The sequence below is a fragment of the Gadus morhua genome, chromosome 11, assembly GCF_902167405.1.
Source record: "Gadus morhua chromosome 11, gadMor3.0, whole genome shotgun sequence".
In the NCBI taxonomy this organism is placed as follows: Eukaryota; Metazoa; Chordata; class Actinopteri; order Gadiformes; family Gadidae; genus Gadus; species Gadus morhua.
The window spans coordinates 28,153,274-28,179,460 of record NC_044058.1 but is presented as its reverse complement, the minus strand read 5'-3'; the positions used below and the strand labels follow the sequence as shown (position 1 = coordinate 28,179,460).

The 26,187-nt window shown below is 49.2% G+C and overlaps 1 protein-coding gene across 1 annotated transcript in view; it reads right to left on the bottom strand.

The window, feature by feature from the left end:
* Window positions 1-563: 563 nt before the first annotated feature.
* zmat4a (zinc finger, matrin-type 4a) overlaps window positions 564-26,187 on the bottom strand; it is a gene marked incomplete in the record, with an annotated part of 51,362 nt that continues 25,738 nt past the window's right edge. Inside the window, 2 exon segments of the mRNA XM_030370426.1 lie at window positions 564-2,752; window positions 17,287-17,383. Of these exon segments, the coding sequence (XP_030226286.1) occupies window positions 2,725-2,752; window positions 17,287-17,383 (125 nt within the window).

Genomic DNA, 26,187 nt, shown 5'->3' with positions numbered 1-26,187 from the left:
GAGTGGTCTACGTAGCATTGAATACAGAATTACAAGCTATCGACTCTGAGGTATGGGATTCAAAACTGTTTTTCTCAGTAGAAATTTTGGAAATATACGGGAGGCTCAAGGACCACAGCAAGACGCCAGATTATCGGCTTGGAAGACTGAGCAGAGCTGGCCTGAGACAACATCTAAGAAGAAGCACATTGAAGTGTAATGTTCACTGGAGACGAGAGGATAAAGAATCTGCCAAGCGACAGAGAAGTCGCCAAATCCTGCCGGTTGCATTTCTTAATTTCTAAATTAAAGTTACCCGATGCATTCTGTGTGGAAACATGGGATGAAGTACTAAATATGTTACAGAGTCAGTGAGTATGCAAGCCCGACTTAAGGCTATCATTGTCTCCTCGTCCTGGCAGCTTTAATGAGCTGTTGTTCTCACTCTTTTAAATGTGCCCTAACCTGTTTCTTTTAAGAGTTCTTAGCAGTGTTTAACACGGTTCTGATGACGGTATGGTCACGTCATTACGAAGCAGAGTAGGACTGAATACACAGAAGCAAACCACAGACTGGACGGTTTGTAGTGGTAAGTTGAAAGTGTCCTTTATTTTTCTTCATCAGACACACTAGATAGAGCATTTAAACCAGATCACATAACCCAGATCACATAAACCAGATCATATAACCCAGAGCACATAACCCAGATCACATAACCCAGATCACATAACCCAGATCACTTAACCCAGACCACTTAACCCAGATCGTTTACCCATATCACATAACCAAGATCACATATCCCAGATCATATATCCCAGATCATACAACCCCTATCATATAACCCAGAGCGCAGAGCCAGGAGCGGGGGGCAAGGGGCAGGGTGTATTAGGACATGACGCGACTTCACCGGACCAAGAGACAAACGGCCCTTTTCTTGGGCCCTAGTGAGCAATTCTGTGGACTTTTTGTCAAGAGTTGCATTCACAAATCGTGCGTGCACATAGCATTTTGTAATATAAAAGAACCCTAAAACATTTCTAGAAATCGCCGCCCACAGCGTTAGTTTTTTCTGACATCAGCAAGGGTCTGTTTTCAATCTGTGACGACAGCAGTTATTTTTATCGATAAGAAAATGTCCCCAACCTAACCTTTGAGCGCTTTGAGGGAATTGGTTCATTTAATAGACATCATTTTATAAAATCCAAAACAAGCAAATGAGATGAAGGGATAAAACCCCTTTTTAAACCTTTACCAGATCCATTGAAGAGCTAAACACCAGAATCAGTGGTTAAGCACAATAAATGGCTTTATATACAGAAACCAAAGTTGTTTAAGCGCGACGATATACAGTATCGAAACCGTACAGAAGCTCTCTATCATTCACACAGCATGGTTTGGAAGGTGGACACCTTGAAACAACAGTGAAGACACCTGCTACATAAGCTTAACTTCAGTATGTAAGAGGTATGAAAGTGAACTGCTTGCTGCAACCCTCCAAAACATGGACGCCTTCAAGCCATTACTGCTATGGTGGTTCTTTACCGATGGCAACACCGTCATCCTTCGCAGAACGCGACGGAAATCTATATTTCTTGGCGACGAGGCAATTCAGGAGGGGGGTGCGGTGGTTTTCTGTTTTGCTTCGTGAACTAATCGCAGCTCCCTGAGATGAAGACAACAATTAAATGAAGGAGAGGTTGGCAGACGACAACAGAAGGCATTCCAAGCATAATCACTGATGGCCACAATGAGGCGTCTAGTGTACAGCAACGGAAGATCACTGAGCCAATCCGATCGGGCGTTGGCCGCGGTCTGGTCGGGGCGGTTACGACCCGTCTGTGCTACAAAGGGGAAACGTTGAGTTTTCGCTCTTCCGATAACCTCGGCCGCGCAACGGAAATGACTAGCCGTACACTGGGAAAGGTGTTAAGTCAGTATCGTTCACGTTATGATGAAAAGTTAAAGCAGTTTTGTTTTATTACACCGTTAACCAAACGTCCAACCCGCGCGGGGGTTTGTTGAACCAGTCCGTTAAAGGATGCAGTACATCGATGCGCTAATGCCTTTACACTTAGATACAAAAAACCCACACTTTGTAGTATGTTGGAGGGTGAGAAGAACTGCTACACGGATACACTTTACAAAATGCAGCTAAAGTACTTTATATGACAGTTAAAGTACCATCAGATCTTATCTTTGAATAAATATTCTATCTCGAATAAATAAAAAACTAAAACAGACATCTTCATTTTTCCTATATTCTAGTTATTATGAAAAGTCAAACTCTTCTCTCGCACTCTCGATATTTATGATCCCATGTGTTGCAGGCCCCGTCCCTTTTGGACTCGAGTCCCAGAAGAGAACATTCCAAAATAAACGTCCCAACGTAACAAGTGTATTCTGTTCCCGAGGGAGTTTCACCGGTCGTGGTGTAACCATGGCGAGGAGCACGGGGGGAGGGGGGGCTGTGGGACGCTGTACAGTAATATTATTATTATGGATTATTATGTTGTTGATGGAAGGTTTCATTCCATTGTAGGAGGTGAGGAAAAATATAAAGAGAGAGAGAGAGAGTGTGATAGAGAGAGAGAGAGAGAGAGAGAGAGAGAGAGAGAGAGAGAGAGAGAGAGAGAGAGAGAGAGAGAGAGAGAGCGCTAGTAAGAGTGAGAGAAAGAGGAAGAGGGGCAAGCTGTCCACAGCTTGTCTGACATCAATCATTGCGGTTGGATCTTCATCCACCGTCGATCACTGGACACATATCTGGTTCTTCAGGCTGTTAGGGAACACAGGGAACAAACAATGAATAAAAAGCAACCAACGCACACGGCGGCCATCTTAGAACAGCTGACAACGACAACAGTGCTTTAACAGTCTTTAAGTGTTCAGGTAAAACATTACAGAGAACCGGGGAGCATTCACTCTCTGTTCCACTTTCACTTTAAGTTCTTTGAAGTACTTTGAAGGACAGGTGATGCATTCCGGGTTTCCTAGGGTATAATTACATATACTAACTAAGTAATAGTAATAACACATTTCAACACCAGGGGCAGTGCGAAGCTTATACCTGACAACCGTAGATACAGCGGGAGCCTCAAACACAGACACCGGACACGCACACACGTACACAGCCGTTCCACCAACCTGACAAACACACACTCACACACCTGACACACACACCTGACAAACATGCACACGCACGCGCACAAAAACACACACACACACACACAAACACTATCTACTGAACGTTGTCGGTGGACCTTTAAACCTTTTAACACCGCACAACAGTCAAGAAGTGTGTGTATGTGGGCCCAAAAGGTTAGAAAAATCAAATGAAAAATAGTCCCAGCTGGCGAAGCCTGTGTGTGCTTCACTCTGTTTATTTTTATTTAACCTTTAATTCAACCACAGAGAGGACGACGCGCGCACACACAAAAACGAAGTGTGTGTGTGTGTGTGTGCGTGTGTGTGTGCGTATGAACCAGGTCAGTGTGTGTCAGTGTGCCCCCCCCCCACTCCCGCTCATGGTCTATTCTGATTGATCTCCAGCGCCGTGCGGCTGGGTAACTCCCGCTGTGTGTGTGTGTGTGTGTGTGTGTGTGTGTATATATTTGTGTGTGTGGGTGTGAATATGTAAGTATATATTTCTGTGTGTATATTTCTGTGTGTATGTGTGTGTGTGTGTATATATGTGTATGCGTGTGTGTGTATGCATAGGTGTGTGTGTGTATATAGGTGTGTGTGTGTGTGTATGTGTATGTGTGTGTGTGCATATATAGGTGTGTGTGTTTGTGTGTGTGTACAGGTGTGCGTGTGTATAGAGGTGTGTGTATGTGTATGTGTGTATATATATAGGTGCGTGTGTGTGTATGCATAGGAGTGTCTGTATATATAGGTGTGTGTGTGTATGTGTGTGTGTGTGTGTGTGTGTGTGTGTGTGTGTGTGTGTGTGTGTGTGTGTGTGTGGCTGCGGCTGCGTCTCGCCGGCATGCTGCACCAACAAACAACTTTTTAACATCTACACCCGTTGTAACTACCAGCGTTAATGTAGTTGATGCATCAAGAGTCCGAAAACTCGTTTTGATCATGTTGATCACCCTACTGAAACTCGCTTTCAAACAAGCGTTGCTCGGTGGGAGAGTCTATCGGCTACCGGAGTATGCCGACCCAGTCACGCCGGGCGCCCTGTCTTTTGCAAACAGGAGGGAGGTCTAGGCGTTCCAAACGTGGAGTGGATCTATAATGCCACCAGGCTGTCCCACCTGACCAATATGCTGAACAGTGATGACCGGACTGTCAGGGAACTTGCACGTTCTTCATTGTTTCTGGACATGAAGCGTCGTAAAGTTCCCCTGGCAGGAGAGGGTGAGCCGAGCTTCTTAGGCTTTAGAAGGAAGCCCAACAACAAGATGGACTCACATTCTGCTGGGTTTCGGGTCTCGTCGGACTGGCCCGACCTCAATGACCTTTGCGTGCGAGCTGGAGTCTCCCTGGACTGGGTGAAGTCTGACTCAGACACTGTAATGGTGTCTGAGGATGTAATAACTGACTGTACAATCTCAGTAAGGGTAACTGTCAATGATACTGAACATCATGTATCACCAGCTCACACACGCAGGTACCTGCTAGGGTTAGAACAGCAGAGGCAGCAACAACACTGGACTGGTCTAAAGCTACAGGGAAAGCTAGCATGTATTCCCACTGCAGATCACACAGTTTCTCACACAATATTCAAGAACTATGCAGTTGATGAGGATATTCTTACATTTGCAGTTAAAGCCAGATTACAAGTTCTTCCAACCAGACTCAATCTCTCTCTGTGGTACCCTAAGAGATTTCCTCCTCATTGTCTGCACCACGACAACTCAACCATAGAATCACTGTCACATATTCTGAATGGCTGCCATGTATACAAGGGCATGTATATTTCCAGACATGATAGAATTGTTGATTTACTGGTTAAGAACATGCTTTTATATACCCCACCTTCCTCCGTTAAAGTATATACCCATTCAAGGGTTTCATCTGACATGTTCACTCTGTGCAATAACGAAGTTGACTATTTTTCAAATGTGACAGCCAATACACCAGATGTTATTGTTGTTGATGAGGTAAGCAGAGAAGTCACCATCTTAGAAGTAAGCTGTATGTTTGACTATAGTCTGGAGGAGGCATTCCTTGCCAAGGTTACAAAATACCAACTTCTCAGAAATGAGATTGCACAACTGGGGTACACCTGCAAACTACTTGTGTTTATATTTGGAAGCCTTGGCCATGTCCACAGACTCGTCATAAGGGGTTTGCAGATGGCTGGAATTCCGAAGCCAAAAGCTAAAGCACTTGCAAAATTCTGCTCCATATCTGTATTAATAGGTAGCCGCCACATATGGAGGAGACGCTGCTTCCTGTATCCATAGACTGAGATCAGACATGTGAAAGAGAGATTCTGGGCTTGATGAGTGCATCTACCAGTGTTTGTGTTCAAGATTTGTTATTGTAAAATGTGAACTTAAATAAATGACTAAAATGTGTGTGTGTGTGTGTGTGTGTGTGTGTGTGTGTGTGTGTGTGTGTGTGTGTGTGTGTGTGTGTGTGTGTGTGTGTGTGTGTGTGTGTGTGTGTGTGTGTGTAGAGGTGTGTGTGTAGGAGTGCCAACCCAGCCCACCTCTGGTGAACTCTGGCTGATGAGATGATAGCAGAGTGCAGCAGTACGATGTCATACATGACCTGCATTCTCAATCCCATTTTATGGATGTCCTTAATTAAATTATGGAACAAAAACCCAATTGTGGGCGCAACTTGACCCCAGTGCAGGTGAAGTGGTGAAATGGATGACATCACAACTGGTTTTCACTCTGTCATCTCAAAACTCAACGTCTCCAAACTAAGCTTTCACTGTCGGCAAGGAGAGCAATGTTTGAAGTATAAACAAAAAAGATTCCAGGTCAAACTGCAAAAAATAAACTTAAATAAGTTCTCTATTTTAGTATGAGACACAGGCACACTGGGGGGGGGGGGTATTGCTTCCTTGACAACAGGTCATCCCATCAATCATCAGGAATCATAACCTCACTATGCCCCACAGAGCGCGCTCCCAACAGGCCCTCTGATTGGCTGTTCCGTGGACACCTGGCAGTCCACAACTTTCTCCGCACTGAGAGAAGGACAGAAGGCTCCCGCTCCATCACAGCGTCGGAGCTCAGGTGTGTGTTTCCGTGGTGACAGCGTGGTTGGGGGGTGGGGTGGGGGGGGGGGGGGGGGGGGGGGGGGGGGGGAGGATGATCGATGGCCAGCCGGGGGTCTGCTCTCCAGAATCCCACTTGAGCTGTGTCACCCTGCACAGACACACAGACACACACACACACACACACACACACACACCCATAAACACACACCCATAAACACACACACACACACACACACACACACACACACACACATACACCCATAAACATACACACACACACACGCACACACACACACACACACACACACACACACACACACACATAAACATGGCAGGCAGGCTCAGTCTCAGGCAGGCTCAGTCTCTCTCTCACACACTCACAGACACACTCACACACTAGCCCACACATACATAAATACAGACACACAGTCAGAGATAAACACGTAAGCATTTACAAACACACACACACTCATACAAACACACACACACTGATACAAACACACACACACACAGGTCTCCGGGTCTAGCTGTGTACTCACAGAGAGGAGGGTGTGGTCTCCCCCCCCCCCCCTCCTCCTCCTCCTCCCATGGGACCGCCACAGCCGTGACCACCGGCCCCCGGGCACGCCACGGCCTCGCCACTAACATCCGCCCGCCACGCGCCAAATCACGCCAGCGCTTTCCTCCGATGCGGCGCGGCTCATGCATAACGCATACCCCCCCCCTCCCCCCCCCCCCCCCCCCCCCCCCCCCCCCCCTGTTCAAACCCCACCGCATGGTCACGCGTCCCTTTGAAGTCTGCCAACTCTCCTCCTCTCACCACAAACAACCCGGGCGGCTTGAGGGAGGAGGTACTGCTGGTAATGATGGTAGTGTTGGAGGTGGTGGTGTTGGGAGGTGGTGGAGGGGGGAGGTGGTGGGCATGATGGTGGTGTTGGGAGGTGGTGCTGCAAGCGGTGGTGGTCGTCATGATGGTGGGGTTACGGAGGGCTGTGGTGGTGGAGTTGACCATGGTGGTGCTTGTGTTGATGGCGGTGGTGGAGATGCTGGTGGAGGTTGTGTTGTTAGCATTGGTGGAGGATTGGTGGAGGAATAAGAGGTGGAGGAGCTATTACTGCTGGTGGTGGATGGAATGGCAACGGAGAAGCTGGCCTTGGAGGTAAAGGGGGTGATTGTTTTAATGTCGAGGCTGGTATTGGTGCTGTTGGGGGAAGTGGCGTGAACGCCTTTTCCTGTCCCGTCGGTCCGAGGCGATTGCGCCGCACGCAATCGCCTCGGCGGATGTCCAAACGCCAGCGAACACATGAGCGTCTCCCCTGCTGCATACATCATGAGCTCCCTGGCAGAAGCTGCTCCAGTTTAGTAGCGCCGACGTCCCTGACCTCCCCCCCCCCCCCCCCCCCCCCCCCCCCCCCCCCTCTCATCTCTCCGTTCACCATAGTGGGCTCTCGAGAGGCCTCTCTCAGGGGTCTTAATACCACGCCATTACTTTGAAAGAGCGGAGCCGTTGGGACTTATAATAGCGCTGAGATCTCTTTCATCCCCCCCCCCCCCCCCGGCCTTGAGAAGGGCCGCTGAAGGGCCCCCTCACAGAGCCTCCGGCCTCGGTCTGCGCTGAGCGCATGGAGCCGCCCCCGATCACCGGGACCTGGTGCTCGCTGTGGTTTGGAAACCAGAAAATTTACGTCCAAAATAAATCAGAAGAAAGAGAAACAACATTATATCTCTGTCGGTACAGTAAGGATGTTCATAGAACCAAGTGCCAAGCACTAACCATCACTAGGTTCACCCATTCCCCGTCGACAACAAAGATAGCTAGGCTAACCTGCTACACGATGCTAAGTACTATTTTGAAGTGCCAGGACGTACAACACACAATAAGCGTACGTTGAGTTCCAGGACGTAGCAGGGGGAAGGTTGTGCAGAGTCCAGTTGAACTCTGAACAAGTGATTCTTGAGTCTTACGCGGAAGCTGGTGAGCGACCAAGCGGATATCTGACCAGGGCCTCCCGTGACTGACGGCCCGTGAAGGTCAGCCCCCGAGTGACATGGATGAGTGATAAAGGGGGACGCCGCGGTCGCTGAGGACGGACGTCGTGAGCTCCATCACGCCGGAGCTCTGCAGAGTTGTGACGGGGCTCTGGGAATTAATTAAGGAGGAGATGACGGGGGAAATGAGCGGGAATAATAAGCGGAAAGACTTCCTGTCAGGGCAGCGTTCCTGCTCTCCTTTCACTCTCGTCGTCTCGTTCTCTGTCTCATCCCTTTCTCCTTTAGAAAAGTTAAGTGAACGACCGATTCATTATGATGATGAATAGAGCTGTGATAGGTGGCGATGGGTACAAATTCTGCCCTGCTCAGTATAAACATCGTCTTCACTTTACTTGGAGTAGTTCCCACTATATTCAAACAGACTTGTTTCTTTCCTCGCGGCTCCGTCTGGGTCTCCTCAGCACCAGACCTCATCCAGGGACCGGGATGGTTAATCCTCTGGGCGGCTGATCAGAGGATTGGGCTGTGCATTGTTATAAATCACAAAGCCATTACCCGGGGAATGAGCGCCGGGGATAATGGGTCGGCGGCACCGGGCCCTGACCGGAGCCCTCTTCTGCCTCAGTACACAACGCGTCCCCCCTTCTACACACACGCTGTAAGTCAGCCTGCTTCCAATCTCCAAAACGTTCCCCCCCTTTGGACCGCCTCTGACTCCTTCGCTGCTCAACCTGTTCCCCGGCGCCTGGAATAGGAAGTCTTCGTTTTGTCGTATTGATCATCACCTCGTCGCAGCTAGCTTGACTGATTCCTTGATCTATTCACCAGCCCTAGATCATTTATGCGTGCATGTGGATATTGATACGCTGGCATAAAATGCAGCCACATTGAGACGCTCTCTGCGCGGTTACACTATTACTGTACGGTGCCTGGTGTGTACATGATATCTACACTCGAGCAGCATCCAGAATACGTAACGCACGAGCGGCATATATTAAACGTGCTGCTGGCGTAATCCGGCAGCTTTAAAAAGGGCAGAATAAGCATGTTGCCGAAGCGCAGGGCTTGGCAGCGCGGTGCGAGGAAAGACGTCAGAGTCGCTTAAGGAGGAGAGCTCTCGGTTCCCTTTGAAGAGCGGCGAGGTGGTTCTTCGTCTGCGCGTGCCGTGCGCTGGTGTGCGATGCAGCAGGCGGAGACGCGTGCCCCGTGAGGGCGGATTGCCCTCCAGGCCAGCCAAGGGGACTGTGTTGTGCTCCGAGAGAACGCTCTGGCTCTGGAGAGGCCCGTCGTCATGGCGTCATGGTCCGCTCGATCAGCTGCTTACAGCAGAACCAGCCGACCCAGCGGGGGTCCGGTTCAGAGTTCACCTGGACTCTTCATAGCCTCCCTCCATCCCCCCAACACCCCTCTTACGCAGTTATTGTATGTGGTACATCCTGGCACTTAATGTACGCACTTATTGTATGATGTACGTCTTAGTACTTAAAAATAGTACTTAGCATCGTGTAGCGTTGTATCCTAGCTATCTTTGTTGTGTACGGGGAATGGGCTAACCTAGTGATTGTTAGTGCTTGGCACTTGGTTCTATGAACATCCTTACTGTACCGACAGAGATATACTGCTTCTCTTTTCTTCTGACAAATGTACTTATTGTAAGTCGTTGAGATAAAAGCATCTTCTTAATGCTCTAAACGTAAATGTAATGGATCAGCGGGTGGAAGACCTTCAGCGTAAAAAGTGCAGCGCAGTAGCCTGGCTATTGCCCGACCAAGCTCAATCATAGAATGCACGTTGGTCTGGGGAGGGAGGCGTGATCAACGGACCTAGTTCAAACGACTCAATGACTCAATACGCAATTGGCTGCTTGCCGACGCTTCCCTGTCGTCATTGTGTTAAACCAGCCAATAGCGAGCCAGGGGGGGAAAAGTCAGCTTGGTGATTGGCTCCCACAAAAACGTATCGGAAGCAGAAAGAAATGTATTAGTCTTCTCCAGACCCTTCTGCAGGGCGGATTCAAATCGCCGGCAGAATGGGCGGGGCTACCCAGTCCATCAGCGCAGAGTAATGCCTAACGCATGAAACGTGTTGATGCGCAGGCGTCTCATGGTCCTTTTGGGATTATGGGAAGGTTCTGGTGCTCAGCGAATCGGGTTCTGGACCAGTTAAGGATCCTATAGATCAGGGGGGTTGAGGGTATGTAGGTCTGGTCTGGTCCAGGGTTGTACCCGGGTCGATGGATGGTATGGAGCTCAATCCACTCATTATCCCTGATATCAACATCCCTGATCCCCAACGTTTAAAATGGGCTCACGTACAGATTGAGAAACATAGTTTGAAATGTACAGTTGCAAGGCATCATTTGGGCGATTTTTTTCGCATAAAACAACAACCACTTCTTACGCCGTGGGTGATGTTGGCTCAGTGAGGAGAAAACAAATTTTCTTCCTCAGCGCTGCAGGGGTCAACATGTCCGCTGCTGGGCTCGGTGTACAAAGCTATCGGCCTGACAGGAGAACGGAAAGGTTGAATGGGAAAATTTTCTTTGCTTATGAGCTAGCTAGCGTAGCCAGACAAAAGAGCAGACGTTTTCTCTGCCTACAGAGCTGGGTCGATTCTGTGAGTCAACAATATAAAGCCAATATAGTAGACAGCCAGACTGCTTCAGACCACAACTTATTTTCTTTCAACAAAACAATAGGAGGTGAAACAGTCTCTCTTTGACAAATTGCTTTTGTGAATCAATCCCTCTCACACAATGAAGGAGACTAACCTCCTGTGTATTGGGCAGCGGCACACTTTGATATTGTTTCATTTAAGTATGAGAGAAACATCAGGAGCAGCAAAACAAGAGATGAGAATCTTTTATTGGTGGACTGCTGATACCGCAAATACACCAGACCCTCTCTCCCTCCCTCTCTCCCTCCCTCCCTCCCTCCCTCCCTCCCTCCCTCCCTCCCTCCCTCCCTCCCTCCCTCTCTCTCTCTCTCTCTCTCTCTCTCTCTCTCTCTCTCTCTCTCTCTCTCTCTCTCTCTCTCTCTCATTCCATCTCCCCCCCCTCCTGCTCTGCTGAACAATATGAAGTTCATTTTTTTGACTACACTACAGAAATTAAAAATATATCCTTTTGGGGAGCAGGGGCTCACAGCTTGCTAAACAGCTGGTGAGGTAGCAGGCGCAGTAGGAGTTGGGTGGAGGACGGCAGACATTCAGGTACAGACGCCAGGCAGCTGGAACACGGCACCCATTAGGGCTGCTTCTGGAGGGAACGTTCTCCGGCAGAACAGAAGGAGTGGGAACCCCAACGTGCTGAGGAGGGGCAGACGGAAGGGACCTGCGCTCACAGCTGGTGGAAGGGGGAGGAAGGGCAACATGGAGGGGGTAGTGGTGGAGGTGGTGGAGGTGTTGGAGGCGGAGGTGGTGGAGGTGTTGGAGGTGGTGGTGGTGGTGGTGGAGGAGGTGGTAGTGGTGGTGGTGGAGGTGGTGGTGGTGGTGGAGGCGGAGGTGGTGATGGTGGTGGAGGTGGTGGTGGTGGTGGTGCTGGTGGAGGAGGTGGTGGTGGAGGTGGTGGAGGCGGAGGTGGTGATGGTGGTGGAGGTGGTGGAGGAGGTGGTGGTGGAGGTGGAGGTGGTGGTGGTGGTGGTGGAGGTGGTGGTGGTGGTGGTGGTGGAGGAGGTGGTGGTGGAGGTGGTGGTGGTGGTGGTGGAGGTGGAGGTGGAGGTGGTGGTGGAGGAGGTGGTGGTGGAGGTGGTGGTGGAGGTGGTGGAGGCGGAGGCGGAGGTGGTGATGGTGGTGGTGGTGGTGGAGGAGGTGGTGGTGGTGGTGGTGGTGGTGGTGGAGGAGGTGGAAGTGGTGGTGGAGGTGGTGGTGGAAGAGGTGGTGGTGGTGGTGGTGGAGGTGGTGGTGGAGGTGGAGGTGGAGGTGGTGGTCGAGATCGTGGAGGTGGAGGTGGGGATGAGGGTCAGGGTTTGGCTGATAGAGGTGATGGTGTTGGTGTTGGGAGGTGGTGGGCGTGATGGTGCTGATAGAGGTGATGGTGATGATGGTGCAGGTGGTGCTGGTCATGAAGGTGCTGATAGAGGTGGCAGTGATGATGGTGGTGTTGGGAGGTGGTGGTCATGAAGGTGCTGATAGAGGTGGCAGTGATGATGGTGGTGTTGGGAGGTGGTGGTCATGAAGGTGCTGATAGAGGTGACGGTGATGATGGTGCAGGTGGTGTTGGTCATGAAGGTGCTGATAGAGGTGATGGTGATGATGGTGGTGTTGGGAGGTGGTGGTCATGAAGGTGCTGATAGAGGTGGCAGTGATGATGGTGGTGTTGTTCATGATGGTGGTGGTCATGAAGGTGCTGATAGAGGTGGCAGTGATGATGGTGGTGTTGGGAGGTGGTGGTCATGATGGTAGGGGTGGGAAGGCTGTAGTGATGGAGTGGGCCATGGTGGTACTATGGGTGCTGGTAGGGTGGTGGTGCTGCAGTGAGGTGGTACGTGGGAGTGCCACATGGGAGGGCTACGTCAGAGTGCAACACTGAGAGGTTCCGGTCGTCACCACGAGCTCATGAGCAAACACACCCGTCTTTCCGCGTTATTTTAATAAATGCAGAACGCCGTTACGCCACTCTACACAACGTGGCCCGATATGATTCAATTTGAATCCATCAAACTGTGAGGCTGTTGGTGTTTATAATGGGTGGAGGGGTTTGACCAGGACATCGTGGGGGCTGATGAGGGTAACAGAATTAGAGAACATGTGATGCCTCTGAACCTTTTCTCCAGGGCTCCAGGATAATTACTTTTAGATTTCGTGTTTCAACATTCGCCTAATTGAAATTGGCACTTTTATTATCTGCAAAAAACAGTTGCATGCTTCGGTTATGGGGATCTGTGTTAATGACAAAGTGTTCATGTCAGAGGAGTTGACAAGCTCAATTAATCTCTGAAGTTCACCAAAACACGAGCGTCCGCGACCGAGAGGGAGAGGAGAACAGGGTGCGTTAAAGCGAACTCTGGAGAACAAATACACCTATATATATACTATATATATATATATTATAAATATGCACACAGCAAGGGAGCAATCGAGCACCCACTAGGGAGCAATCGTCCCATTATCGTAAAACATTTCTGTGGCATTATCTAAAGCTTGTGCAATCGTAATAAATTTAGTTAAATTCTGCTGTACATACGATTCAGCATCTTTACCTGAACTCCTTGTCTTAGATGAATGAAGTAATTCATCTTCCCTTATCTTAATCTTATCTTATCTTAATAAGTGACTCTTTAATAGTATCTGTTAGTGAGGGACTTCAGAAGAACCTTCCCGGCTCCAGAATACTTAACTAATTCCGATCCTGTGATGGCGAAGGAAAGGATTCCAGAAATAACTGGTATGGATTCCCTGAGAGTTCATCAACATGTTTGAACTGTTGTGAACAGTTATACATATCTCCATGCTCATGGATCAGCATCATGAATCAGAACAAGTCCATGGAACTCGAGCACATGACTCAGTTCATCGTGAGGTAAGACGGTTGTTTGAGGTCACGTCCCAGCAGAGGGAAGAACAACTTTAAAAAGCAAAGCATGGCCTTGATTGGCAAGTGATTTTCCCAGTGTCGATGAGCAAGAGAGAGAGAGAGAGAGAGAGAGAGAGAGAGAGAGAGAGAGAGAGAGAGAGAGAGAGAGAGAGAGAGAGAGAGAGAGAGAAAAGAAAGAGAGGGTGAGAGAGAGAGAGAAAGAGAGAGATAGAGAGAAAGAGTGGAACAAGGGGAGAGAGTGAGACAGGGAGAAAGACAGGAAGAGAGCTAGGGAGCGAGAGAGAGGAAGAGTAAATCCATCCTGAGTCTGAGCTTTGTTCACACAGACCTGGATCCGGCTGTCACTCCTTGGAAACGCCAAGTACCCAGAATCCTCCCTGGTCTATTCCCGTCCCCCAGCAGAGTTTTTCCTCCAACACGTCATACGGAGTGCAGCAGATAAAGAGGCACCAGGCACACTTATTTTGGGGTTCATGGAGTGGCCCCCGAGGGAGGGTGGAGGCGATGGAGGGTGGAGCAGACGGAGGTTCTCGTTGGAGGCGGGCCAAACCGTATGTGACACAACGTCTCGAAAAAGAAGTCGCTTGCAAACCATCTGTTTCCTGTGAATCGTTTCTCACTGTTTTGCGCTTCAGCGATATATTGCAATGTGTCGCTTTCACGCCGATAAAGTGCTCTGAAATGTGATTTGTGTGAAGCCGAGGTAGAGGGTGGGGGGGGGGGGGGGGGGGGAGGTGGGAAGTTCTTTATTAATCCCACACGGGATTACAGTCGGGAACGGCACGGGGATGGAGAGGCAGAGAAAGGAAGGAAAAAAACAAAGAAAGCAGAAGAACAGAATCGACTTTGTTTAAAGGACAAGAGAGAGATAGCCAATAAGGTCGACCCTGTGTCCGACCAACGAGAGAGGGGAGGGGGGAGGGGAGGGGGAGTGGGGGGAGGCGAGAGGAGTGGAGGGAAGTGGAGGGGAGGGTAGGGGAGGGGAGGGGAGACCAGAGTCTTGGTTCGTGTTTTGTGGCCATAAGCGCTGCACGTTCACAGCTGAACCGCTGCGTGCACACGTTCACTCCTACGTACACGTGCACTCCTACATGCACTTGTGTGTGCACGCCCACAGCTTCAACGCTGCGTGCATCTGTAAGGTTGCGTTGAAATGTCAGATTCTCTGCGATTTCAAACTAATCAATGTGGCGACCTCATGACCTCCCCCTGAAACATGGGCAGGTACATGTGCGCGCTAAAGTGTTGTGACAGAAACACACGGTAGGCCGTTTCTATTCGACACGTACATAATTAATAGAACCTGGTTTTCCCCTGAACAAAATCAATAATTGATCTCTTCCATTCCCGTTCCCCGTCAGTGTAAATTGTTTTGCATATTTATGCATATTTTTTTACACTGATAATGCACTGGTTTATTTTGAGTATCAGGCAGCCATTTTCCCTTGAAAGGCATTTGAGAGAGAGAGAGAGAGAGAGAGAGAGAGAGAGAGAGAGAGAGAGAGAGAGAGAGAGGAGAGGGAGAGGGAGGGAGAGAGAGCGAGTGAGATTGAGAGATTGAAATAAAGAGGAGGGAGGGAGAGAGAGAGAGAGAGAGAGAGAGAAGTGAGAGAGAGAGAGAGAGAGAGAGAGAGAGAGAGAGAGAGAGAGAGAGAGAGAGAGAGGAGAGGGAGGAGAGGGAGAGGGAGGGAGAGAGAGAGAGAGAGAGAGAGAGGAGAGAGAGAGAGAGAGCGAGAGCGAGAGCGAGAGAAAGAGAGAGAGAGAGAGAGAGAGAGAGATTGAAATAAAGAGCAGGGAGGGAGAGAGAGAGGGCGAGAGAGAGAGAGGGGGGGGAAAGAGAGAGAGAGAGAGCGAGAGAGATAAAGAGAAAGAAAAAGGGAGGGGGAGAGATAGAGTCAGAGAGAGAGAGGGAGGGAGGCAAAGAGAGAAAAAGAGGGGCGAGGGAGAGATAAGAGGGAGAGATAGAGAGAGTGAGGAGGGATCTGGTGACCTGGACCACAGCCCTCGGTCGTCGTGCCGATGACGGTGTCCCCGCCAAGCGGACCGCCACTCACAGCCCACGGGCATCACGTTCACACCACCCCCCCCCTCCCTGCTCTCTGCTGCCGTCCCACACACACCCACACACACACATGCATGCACACACTCACAAACACGCACACACATGCATGCACACACACACAAACACGCACGCATGCGAACACGCACAAACAAACACGCACGCACACACCCACACACACACACACACATTTACGCATAAAGACACACATCCATCCACCCACCCACCCACTCAATCACACACACACACACACGCACACACAAATACACACAAATACACACACACACACACACACACACACACACACACACACACACACACACACACACACACACACACACACACACTCACCCACACTCACCCAAACACTCTCCCTGGTTGCTTTAATAAAAGGATGAATACAAAATGTAATAAGGTTCCAGACTATATTACCACAAGATAAGCCATGCCCACGAAACCCAAAACCTCATACCCTGAAAAAACCCTCAGCACCCAAACCCTCACGCCCGTCCTGGTTAAAAGCCCTGAGCCAACCAGCCCACCACCTGGTCCACTTAGGGGGCTGACCGGGCCCCTCTCAGCTCGTTAGCTCCCACCGGGGCGGGGGGGGGGGGGCTCAGCTGGGATGCAGCCCCTGGCAGCGTGTTGCCTCTATAAGTGCTTGTTGATGTGCAGTGGCAGCTCTGGCATTGGCTGCTTGGTTGCGCGCCCAGCGACCAATCAGAAGCACGGGGCTGGACCCGCCGATGACAGAGCTGTCAGATCGCTTTCAGCCGGATTCAACCGGAGAGACTCAGTTTAATATGAGCCCTGGGGTCAAGGAAAGGGAAGGAACCAGTGGCTCTGGGTAACCCAGAGTCTGGATCCGGGAGGGGGAGGGGGACCAGTGGCTCTGGGTAACCCAGAGTCTGGATCCGGGAGGGGGAGGGGGACCAGTGGCTCTCGGTAACCCAGAGTCTGGGGCTGGCCGAGGGACCGGTCCTGATCTCTGCCTCCCTGTGGAGTCAAGCCCTCCTGGAGCGCCGCTTCAAGGGCGCAGAGGAATGGAGAGAATTAGAGAGCGCCTCGCATGCTAATGCGCTAGCATCAAGCACTTGGCGGCTACAGTAAGGTGAGGCTGAGGGGGAGAGTTAGCTCTGTGGCTAGGAGGGGAGAGGAGGGGAGGGAGGAGGGGGGAGAGGAGGGGGGAGAGGAAGGATAGGAGGGGGGAGAGGAGGGGAGAGGAGGGGAGGGAGGAGGGGGGAGAGGAGGGGGGAGAGAGGGGGGAGAGGAAGGATAGGAGGGGAGGGAGGAGGGACGAGAGGAGGGGGGAGAGGAGGGGGGAGGAGGGGGGAGAGAGGGGGGAGAGGAAGGATAGGAGGGGGGAGAGGAGGGGGGAGAGGAGGGGGGAGAGGAGGGGAGGGAGGAGGGGGGAGAGGAGGGGGGAGAGAGGGGGGAGAGGAAGGATAGGAGGGGGGAGAGGAAGGATAGGAGGGGGTAGAGGAGGGGGGAGAGGAGGGGGGAGGAGGGGGGAGGAGGGGGGAGAGGAGGAGGACTCACTTGTTCTGGTGCTTGGAGCCCTGCAGATGTGCGTGGTACTGGGCCACCGAGTTGAGAGTCACGCTGCAGACCTCACAGCTGTAGCTCCGCTTCAGTCCTGAGTTACACACACACACAAACGCACACACACACACGCACGAACACACACGCACACGCACACACGCACAAACACACACACACACACACACACACATGATTAAGTTATGGGTTAACTGGGTACAGTTATTGTAGGAGGTCGTCTGGGGGCCTTGTGAGGTCTGCCCTCTGACTTACAACGCGTTGAAACCTGCATCTGTTTTTTCTTTGTACATTTTGGATCACAACTTCAAATTAATGGACCCTTTAAAGCATAAGAGGATGAGTGACATAATAATAAAGTCGATAATAAAGTTAATTATAATCCGAAACGGACCCCTAATTATGTGGTCCAAAAGAAAGTCTTGTCATAAAAAGAGAAGAATGTACTTCGACATTTGAGCCAATAGAAATTCCCGGCTTTGACGAGGATAATAAACCAAACCATCTCCTTGATTGAAGGCGCACTTGACATTCTAGAGGACGGCGAGGGACAGCGGACACCTGCAGAGCGCCCCGGACGGGACAGGGAAGTGTCACGCCTATCAGGTAGCAGCGAGACGGGGTCAAGCTGGCTGTCGACCGGGCGGCGCCTGGGCTCCGGGGAACCGAGAGCCGCGTGACATCTGAGCAGCAGAACCCGTTCCCTCCGCTGCGACGCTGGCACCGCAACACCTCCTCGGTCCGGTGCCAGCTCCACACACAGCTAGGGACTCCTCTTTCCACCAGGAGGGTGGACCGACTCGAGGCGTTTATCCTCCATCGACTCCCATTGCACTGGTTGGGGTTCGGTGTTCAGCTGAGATGGACACCTGAGATGTGGCTGTATCATTGGTCATCTCCTTCAAAGTTTCAGAGCTCACCTAGACTCTGCAAAGCCCCCCCCTACCACCACCCCTCTTACGCACTTATCGTCTGCACGTCCATTCACAAAAAAACAGTACGTAGCATTGTGTCGCATCTTACCCTAGCTATCTTTTTTGTACACGGGAATAGGGTTAACCTAGTGATGGTTAGTGCTTGGCACTTGGCTCTATGAACTTCCTTACTGTACCGACAACGATGTATTGTTGTTTCTCTTTCTTCTGGCAAATGCACTTGTTAGAAGTCGCTTTGGATAAAAGCGTCTGCTACATGCCTTAAATGTTAATGTAAATGTGAAGGTTGTTTGGTAGGTAGCCAGAGGGAGAAAATGACACGTAAACATGTGGATCCAAAGTGGGCACGTTTGTGCAAAAGGGATTGAGGGATCTATTTTGGGTTTCGGATGTTTGTTATTGTGTGCGTCGGGTGTTTAGATTTAGCAATCAGAGATTCCATTTGGTTTGACGGAGGTGGAACGTTGTTGATGTTGACACGCTCTTCGCCTCGCACGGGGCAGTTGAGACACATGAAATAAGGTCTGGCCCAGGTCTGGCCTCAGACCTGGGCCCACTGGACACCCTGACCGCTGACCGGACACCCTGATCGACGCTAGTTCCCTGTCATGTTTTACTAATGACGCGGCGGCACGATGAGGAATGGCCGGGCTCGGTTACCCCGTCCCGAGACTGGAGTTGACCTCAGCCATGAATATTCATGGAAGCAAAAGGCCAACACTAAAGACTCGACCTCTGAGGACCCTTGGAACACCATCTCTGTTTCTGTTCCTCAGACCTCGTCTCCCCCAGACCTGCCCTCCCCCAGACCTCGTGTCCCCCAGACCGTCTCCCCCTGACCTCGTCTGAGGGAGGGGAGAGAGTGGGAGAGAGAGAGAGTGGGAGAGAGAGAGAGAGAGAGAGAGAGAGAGAGAGAGAGAGAGAGAGAGAGAGAGAGAGAGAGAGAGAGAGAGAGAGAGAAGAGGAGAAGAGAGAGGGAGAAGAGGAGAAGAGAGAGGAGAGAGGAGAGAGAGAGAGAGAGAGAGAGGGAAGAGAGAGAGCGAGAGAGCGAGAGAGAGAGAGAGAGAGAGGAGAGAGGGGAAGAGAGAGAGAGAGTGAGAGAGAGAGAGAGAGAGAGAGAGAGAGAGAGAGAGAGAGAGAGAGAGAGAGAGAGAGAGAGAGAGAGAGAGATAGAAGGAGGGTAGAGAAAGAGAGGGGAGAGAGAGAGGAGAGACGGAGGGAGAGAGAGAGAGAGAGAGAGAGAGAGAGAGAGAGAGAGAGAGAGAGAGAGAGAGAGAAAGAGGGAGAGGGAAGAGAGAGAGGGAGAGAGAGAGAAAGAGGGAGAGGGAAAGAGAGAGAGAGAGAGAGAGAGAGAGAGAGAGAGAGAGAGAGAGAGAGAGAGAGAGAGAGGAGAGAGAGAGAGAGGGAGAGAGTGGAAAGCGAGAGAGAGATAGAAAGAGGGGAGAGAAACAGCGAGAGAGAGCGAGAGAGAGAGGGGAGAGAGAGAGCGACAGAGAGAGAGAGAGAGAGAGAGAGAGCGAGAGAGAGAGAGAGAGAGAGAGCGCGACCCATCCCGCCCGCTAATGACCGCCAGCGTGTGTTGCTCCAGAGGCAGCGATGCATCAGGTCGAGGATCCCGCCTGGCCTAACCTCATAACACCAGATTACCGATATTAGGGGATATATTACATTTCATATCATATCCTTCTGGGATTTATTAAAGAAAATTGCATTAAATCATTATCACCGCCGCCAGCATTGCTCTTGTGATTCTGTTGGATGTTAATATCAGAGCGAGAGAGAGGGGGAGAGTGAGAGGGAGTGACGAAGAGAGAGAGAGAGAGAGTGACGAAGAGAGTGTGAGAATAACAGGTAAGGAGAGAGAGTAAGAGGGAGAGAGTGAAACTATTTTCGCCCCATCTGTGGATCGCCCTGACCACTGTGACAGTCAGTGGCCACGCCTGACATTTTAATTTATTTGAGCCTCCAGAGATACAATCAAGCTCTGCAGAGTGTGTGTGTGCGTGCATGTGTTGCATTTGTGTGCGTGTGAGTGTAATAGTGTATGTGTGCATGCGTGCGTGCATGTGTGTCATATCTGCGTCCAGCAGTGGCCTTTGTATCTGACAGCCTGCCTCTCAAACATTCCGGGAAAAGTGAAAGATAATTTAGCGGTCTGCGCGTCCATCCAGGCCAGCCAGCTGAACCCCCCCCTACCGTCTCCATCACCATGGCGACCCGCATCACCGCGCTGAGCCTTGAGTCAAGCCGATATTCAGGGTTTTGGTGGAGATGGTTTCTAAACTTGGACCTCATATACGGCAGAGTTTCACACAAGGTAAAGAAAGACGCCAATCCTGCTCTCTCCCTCTGTCGTCCGCCCCGGGAGGGAACCTTGGCCAAGGGTGAAATAAAACGGAGGCAGATCTGAAAACGTGTTTCAATAATGAAAGTTGCTCACAGGTTTCGTTTCGCCGTGTTATTTTGGAATCTATCGTTAGCTTAATAATTTATATGGTGCCAAAAAACCCGGAAAGAAATGACAGTTTGGATGTTACAGCTGGGAGCTCATTTACAAAGCAGTATCCTTTATGCTACTATCTTTAAATAATTCTGCCTGAGCCAGAGACATCAAATACGTTTACTGACCGTGGCGTACGACCACCGAGGAATGCCTCACTTGGCCCGGAAACCAGCTACATAAATAGATGCAGACCAAAGTAGAAGGATACATTGAGGGCATTTGGCAGTCGCTTTTATTCAAAGCTTCTTACAACCATACAGTGAGTGCATATTCTGAACCTGAGAGGCCCGCTGGCTGAAACCATGACGTAGCTGAGAGTTTTCGCTAGGAGTGGGTTCAAATAAGGTGACCAGACGTCCCGGTTTTGCCGGGACTGTCCCGATTTGGAGTTGCGTGTCCCGAGTCCTGACTTCCGGGTTTCCACCTACCCCGTTGAAATGTCCCATGTTATGAGCAATTACATAGCCAACGTGGTCTTATTATAGCCCGATCATTAACTTGTGAGACGAACCCCCCTACGCAACAGGGATAGCAGCACAATGGAATGCTGACGTAAACCGGCGGACGAGCGCTGGGCGGAGATGTTTGTGCGTTTCAGAATCAGAGAGAGTCCGTACAAAAATATATGTCTAATTTGTCAATTTGCCATGTGTCTGCCTGGCACAAATGACCATTCCCTACTTAAAGGTGTTGCTTCTGGAGCAAATTCGCTCCTCAAACAAATATGTGTAGGCACATTTGAAGAACCATGACGTAGCTGAGAGATTTTGCTAGAATTTTTTTCATGATAATATGTATATGTATATATGTATATGTTTATATATATATCACCATAATTAAAACACACATTGTGCAAACTAGTCTAAACTCGAGGAACAAAAGGTGGATGCTGGTCCCTCATGCTAAATTACCCAGCAGCCATCTGTACTCTCTCTTTTCTCTCTCTCTCTCTCTCTCTCTCTCTCTCTCTCTCTCTCTCTCTCTCTCTCTCTCTCTCTCTCTCTCTCTCTCTCTCTCTCTCTCCCTCTCGCCCCTCTCCCCTGGGCCGAGAGCATTGGGAGCATCCAGGCTGAAAGAGCATATGCTAGCTAGCGTCCTCTTAAAACCAAACCCTTCCAGGCCTTCCAGATGAAGAGAACACCAGGAGATGAAAGAAACATTCAAATGAGGACATCTTTCAAAAAATATTCCGATTTTCTTTTCTCTCCGTTAGAAAGAAAAATAAGACAGCTTCTGAAAGGCATGTGAGACAGCTTCATCTCACTAGGGGGGGTCGAGGTCTGGGGAGGGGGGGCAGTAACCTGTAATGAATGTTATGTCTTCTGATTGCAGAATCTGAACCAAGACAGCTGTCGCTTGTGCTTGTTAATAGACAGAGAGGGGGGGGAGAGGGAGAGAGAGAGAGAGAGAGAGAGAGAGAGAGAGAGAGAGAGAGAGAGAGAGAGAGAGAGAGAGAGAGAGAGAGAGAGAGAGAGAGAGAGAGAGAGAGAGAGAGCGAGAGAGAGAGAGAGAGAAAGAGAGAGAGAAAGAGAGAAAGAGGGAGGGAGAGGGAGAGAGGGAGAGAGAGAGAGAGAGAGAGAGAGAGAGGGAGAGAGGGAGAGAGAGATAGGGAGAGAGAGAAAGAGAGAGAGAGAGAGAGAGAGAGAGAGAGAGAGAGAGAGAGATATAGGGAGAGAGGATGAGTGGAGAGGGAGGGAGAGGGAGACAGAGAGAGAGATAACTGTGCTTATCTGAGGTTTGTTTGTCTGAGCAGGAGCTGTAATGTGTAGTGTGGAGTGTGTTGGAGTCACCAATCAGCTACTTAATAATAATAATCATAATACAGTTTGTTCATAACGCACTTTACATCAACTCAATGACCTCAAAGTGCTACAATGCACATTAAAAGATAAATACAACATAAAAGACTAACTAGATTAAAAAGAAAAATAACAGAGAAAATAGAATCATTTAAATAGCAGTTTAGCCATAGGCTCTAGGCCTTTTTAAAAGAATACTTGGGAAACATGACCTCCTGCCTCACTTCCTGTTGTTCACAAATATATACCATTAGATACAATGGTATACACATTTGATCTGATGGTATATATTGATGATCACATGGCTGGAATCAAAAGCTGACATGAATGAAGATGATGATGTTGGAGTTGACACTTTATGGATCACCAAGGTCATCCAAACTGGGTCGGTCATAGTCGAACACAATCACACATGATCAATAAATTACAATCACACACCCTCACAGAGACGTGATCAATACATCACAATCACTCACCCTCACAGAGACGTGATCAATACATCACAATCACACGCCCTCACATAGACTATATCAATACATAATCAATACATCACATCACACACCCTCAAAAAGACATGATCAATACATTATCAATACATCACAATCACTCACCCTCACAGAGACTTGATCAATACATGATCAATACATCACATTCCTAAGAGGGCAGAATCTAATCTCGGTACGCACCATACTAAAGTGGGTAAGTTCCACTGTGATCACAATCAACGTTAGTGGCAAACCAGTAAGAATCCTAAACAAAACTTTGAAACTATAAAGAGAGACCAAATCCAGGCTAATTGTTGTAATCCATCACTTTTCATATGTAGTGGAACCGAGTAAGTATAGCTTTCATCTTGTTCTATAAAATAACAGTGCCTGAGTTCATATAAACAACCAGTTAAACAGAAACGATTTTTGAAAAATACCACTTGCTCACTGTGGTCTCCCACTTTGTGATCTCCTAAAGATGAATAGTGAGTCTATTTATCCTGGCCGCTACACAGATGTTTTCTCTGATTTAATAAAGGTTTAAACAAACCACCAAAAAAACGGCTCGTATTCAATCTCTGGTTCAAATTAAATCTCTCCGAAGCAATCCATCTTTAGCATATCTAAAGACGATCTTCTAATGTTATTAACATATTTGCATATCAATTACCATAATTGATCCAAAATAAAAACGTGATGGATTAGCCCACCGAGAGATAATCCCTCCTCATGCATCATACCGTATCTTACTCCACCGTATGAGCATACCGTGGGTTTGAAGAACGGCTTTGAACAAGCAATTGAAGTTCATGTTTCTGTTAACGTCTCATTGATGCAACAGCATGGATAGAGTTATAGATAGAGGTGTATATATATTTATATATATATATATACATATATATATATATATATATATATATTTATATATATAAATATATGCATATCCTTCCGCATTCCCACATGTAATGTATATTCTTATAGTTTGATAAGCATATAAAAACGCTCAAACTCTCTCTCTGCTGCGGTCGTATTGTGCAGTAGAATTTATAAAGTAAATGTTTCTATGCCTGTGTGTGTCGGTGTTTGTGTGTGTGTGTGTGCGTGTGTGTGTGTGTGTGTATTCGATGTGTGTGTGTGCGTGTGTGTTTGTGTGTGTGTGTGTATTCGATGTGTGTGTGTGTGTGTGTGTGTGTGTGTGTGTGAATGAATTTCACACACACACACACACACACACACACACACACACACACACGCAAACAGACAAACACACACACACACACACACACACACACACACACACAAATACACACACACACACACACACACACACACACACACAAATACACACACACACACACACACACACACACACACACACACACACAAACGCACAGACTCGTACACACACAAACATCCACACGCACACACACATCCACACTCATAAACACACGCATTCACTCACGCACAACACACACACACAAAAACATAAATGCACACACACACACAAAAAAACACACCCACACCTGGTTCAGTCAGACAGGTAGGGGTGTGGTAGTCTCACCAGAGAGTTTCATTTCACACTGGAGGGGTGCTAATGGTCTGACCTTCCACTGGGGATGAAGTACTGCACTCCCTATCTCACTCTCACATTCGCTCTCTCTATCCCTACCTCCCTCCCTCCCTCCCTCCCTCCCTCCCTCCCTCCTCTCTCTCTCGCTCAGTCTCTTTCACACACATTCTCCACTCTATCTTATATGTTCTCCCCCTCAGACATCCTGCCTCTTTCTCTTTCACACACATATTCTCTCTCTCTATCCCATTGTACCATTATCTTACCATCTCTCCCTCTACCTCTCTTTTCCCTTCCGCTCTCTCCCCCTTCTCTCTTTTTCAGTATTTTCCTTTCCTTCTCTCTCTTCAACTCTCTCCCTCCCCCCTCCACCTCTCCCGCTCTCCCCCTTCCTCTCGATCTCTCCATCTTTTCATCCCCCATCTCGATCTCCCTCTCCACTCCACCTCTCTCTCTCTCTCTCTCTCTCTCTCTCTCTCTCTCTCTCTCTCTCTCTCTCTCTCTCTCTCTCTCTCTCTCTCTCTCTCTCTGTCTCCCCCCTCCTCCCCCAATCTCTGTTCTCCCTGTGGAGCAGCTAGCCGCGCCGCGGCGGTGGCGTTGCTAGCGGCACCTAGCGTCTCCATAGGAGCTCATCAATATTTAATCCATGCGGTCGTCACATGCCACATTCCTTATGTACGACGCACATCACACATGAGAGGGGACAGTGTGTGTGTGTGTGTGTGTGTGTGTGTGTGTGTGTGTGTGTGTGTGTGTGTGTGTGTGTGTGTGTGTGTGTGTGTGTGTGTGTGTGTGATGTGTGTGTCCTTTAGATGCTTTGAATAGAAGTGATTTCACAGGGTTGAATTTAGGTTCGACTAGAGACTGGAGGGGTTAGGGTCAGGTTGCAGTATTCGTCAGTATTTTGTTTTAAGTCGTTGTAGTATTAATATTAATAGTGCTATAGTATAAGTACTCACATAGTATTTCAATAACACGTAATGCAAACCAATTACAAGTAATTCCTCAGCTGATTCGCCAAAGACGTCATGTGATTGGTGACAGCGGTCATCAATCTCGAGACATGACATTTAGAATTCATCACCTGCTGTCACTGGGAACGTTATCAATCAATCACTCATTTAAGCAGATCATTAAGTGCAGGCTAATGGAAGGAGGGCGATTCTACATAAAAAAGTATAAATGCAAACATGATCATTTGTTTTTGGGAGTGATAAAAGGCAAGTACTAAAAAAAAAGTAAAAACATAACTAAATAAAAGTTTCCAGGGATGGCAGAGGTAAAATAAAAGTAGCCCAAGTTAAAACTTTATTTATATCTTTATAACAGGACTTCCTGTGGATTGCGCTAGTGTGCCCCGCGGCGCCACGGGAGCTAAGGCGCCGGTTCTGCCTGCTAGCATGACGCCGCTACTGCGCCTAATTGATTAGCAGCGGAGAGAAAGCCCTCATTAGGGCCAGCCGCGGAACGGGGCTAACGCTAACAGTGACGCTAATGCTAACACGTCCCATCAGCTCCGCCCACCCGATCCTAAACGAGGAGCGACGTCGGAGGTCGACCCTCGCTGCTCGATACACGAGCCGCCGTC